Below are 962 nucleotides of genomic sequence, written 5' to 3' on the forward strand. Positions count from 1 at the left end.
ATTCGGATTATCCGGATATCAGGATAGTTCGATTATTTACGTTATTCCACTATCCGAATTATCCGGATTGTCCGGATAATTCAAATATCCGGATTTCAGTTGTGGGATAATAATTGTATCGGATAATCCGGATAATAAATTTTCGTATTCGGCTCTAGTATTAACGCTTGACATGAACATCACCTATATGCGCAATCGTAGTTGCCAGGAGATGCACAATGACACCCATTTTTCTTGACAGATCTTCTTATTTTATACACTTTTTATATGCACGGTACTTTCTATTTACTTAACATTCTTTATATTTATGACATTGTATAATTCTTTCATTTTATATTTTATATTCATAATGTTCATTTTACTTCCCGTTATTTAAATACACTTTGGTAAAATACACGTTGCTTTTTACCACTCAATATCAGCGATCTTTTCTTTGTTGCATTAACAATGATATTGGATTTGGTTTTTCTAAACGTGAGACGAAAAGTTGGGGGGCTACAGAGGAATGAGAGAGTGAGAGAGAGAGAGAGAGAGAGAGAGAGAGAGAGAGAGAGAGAGAGATGATTTTACATTGACACATTTATTAATCTGCTTATGTACGATTCTTTTATCGACCTTCTCTGGTCTAGATCCGGCGTGTTCTGCAAGGAACAGTGACACCTCGAGTAGGATGTGGTTATTCACCACGCACACCGATCTTGAGTAGGCAGAAGCTTTGGTCCATTTGGCTCTATATTTCCGCTATACCTACTCCTGGTGAAACATCACTTTATCACCTCCTGCGCGAAGCGCAGAATTGTCTTACATATTTTTCACTCTGCCGAGGTTGTACATTTGTACATTATTAATTATGTGGACCGCACAGTACAATTTCTCATAAGCGAGTGTGCGAAACGCAGGAAATATCTTTTCATTGTTGAGTGCGCAAAACGTTGAATACATTTCATCATTACTAACTGCGC

The 962-nt window shown here is 37.4% G+C and overlaps 1 protein-coding gene across 1 annotated transcript in view; it reads left to right on the plus strand.

The window, feature by feature from the left end:
* Positions 1-657, plus strand: part of LOC116853468 — a gene marked incomplete at its 5' end in the record, with an annotated part of 6794 nt that extends 6137 nt beyond the window's left edge. Inside the window, one exon of the mRNA XM_032834577.1 lies at positions 630-657. Coding sequence (XP_032690468.1) covers positions 630-657 — 28 coding nt within the window. The remainder of the gene's footprint in view (positions 1-629) is intronic.
* Positions 658-962: the final 305 nt, after the last annotated feature.

This window comes from Odontomachus brunneus, unplaced genomic scaffold, assembly GCF_010583005.1.
Source record: "Odontomachus brunneus isolate Ranch 3 - 2012 unplaced genomic scaffold, Obru_v1 Obru_scaffold_328, whole genome shotgun sequence".
Classification (NCBI taxonomy): domain Eukaryota; kingdom Metazoa; phylum Arthropoda; class Insecta; order Hymenoptera; family Formicidae; genus Odontomachus; species Odontomachus brunneus.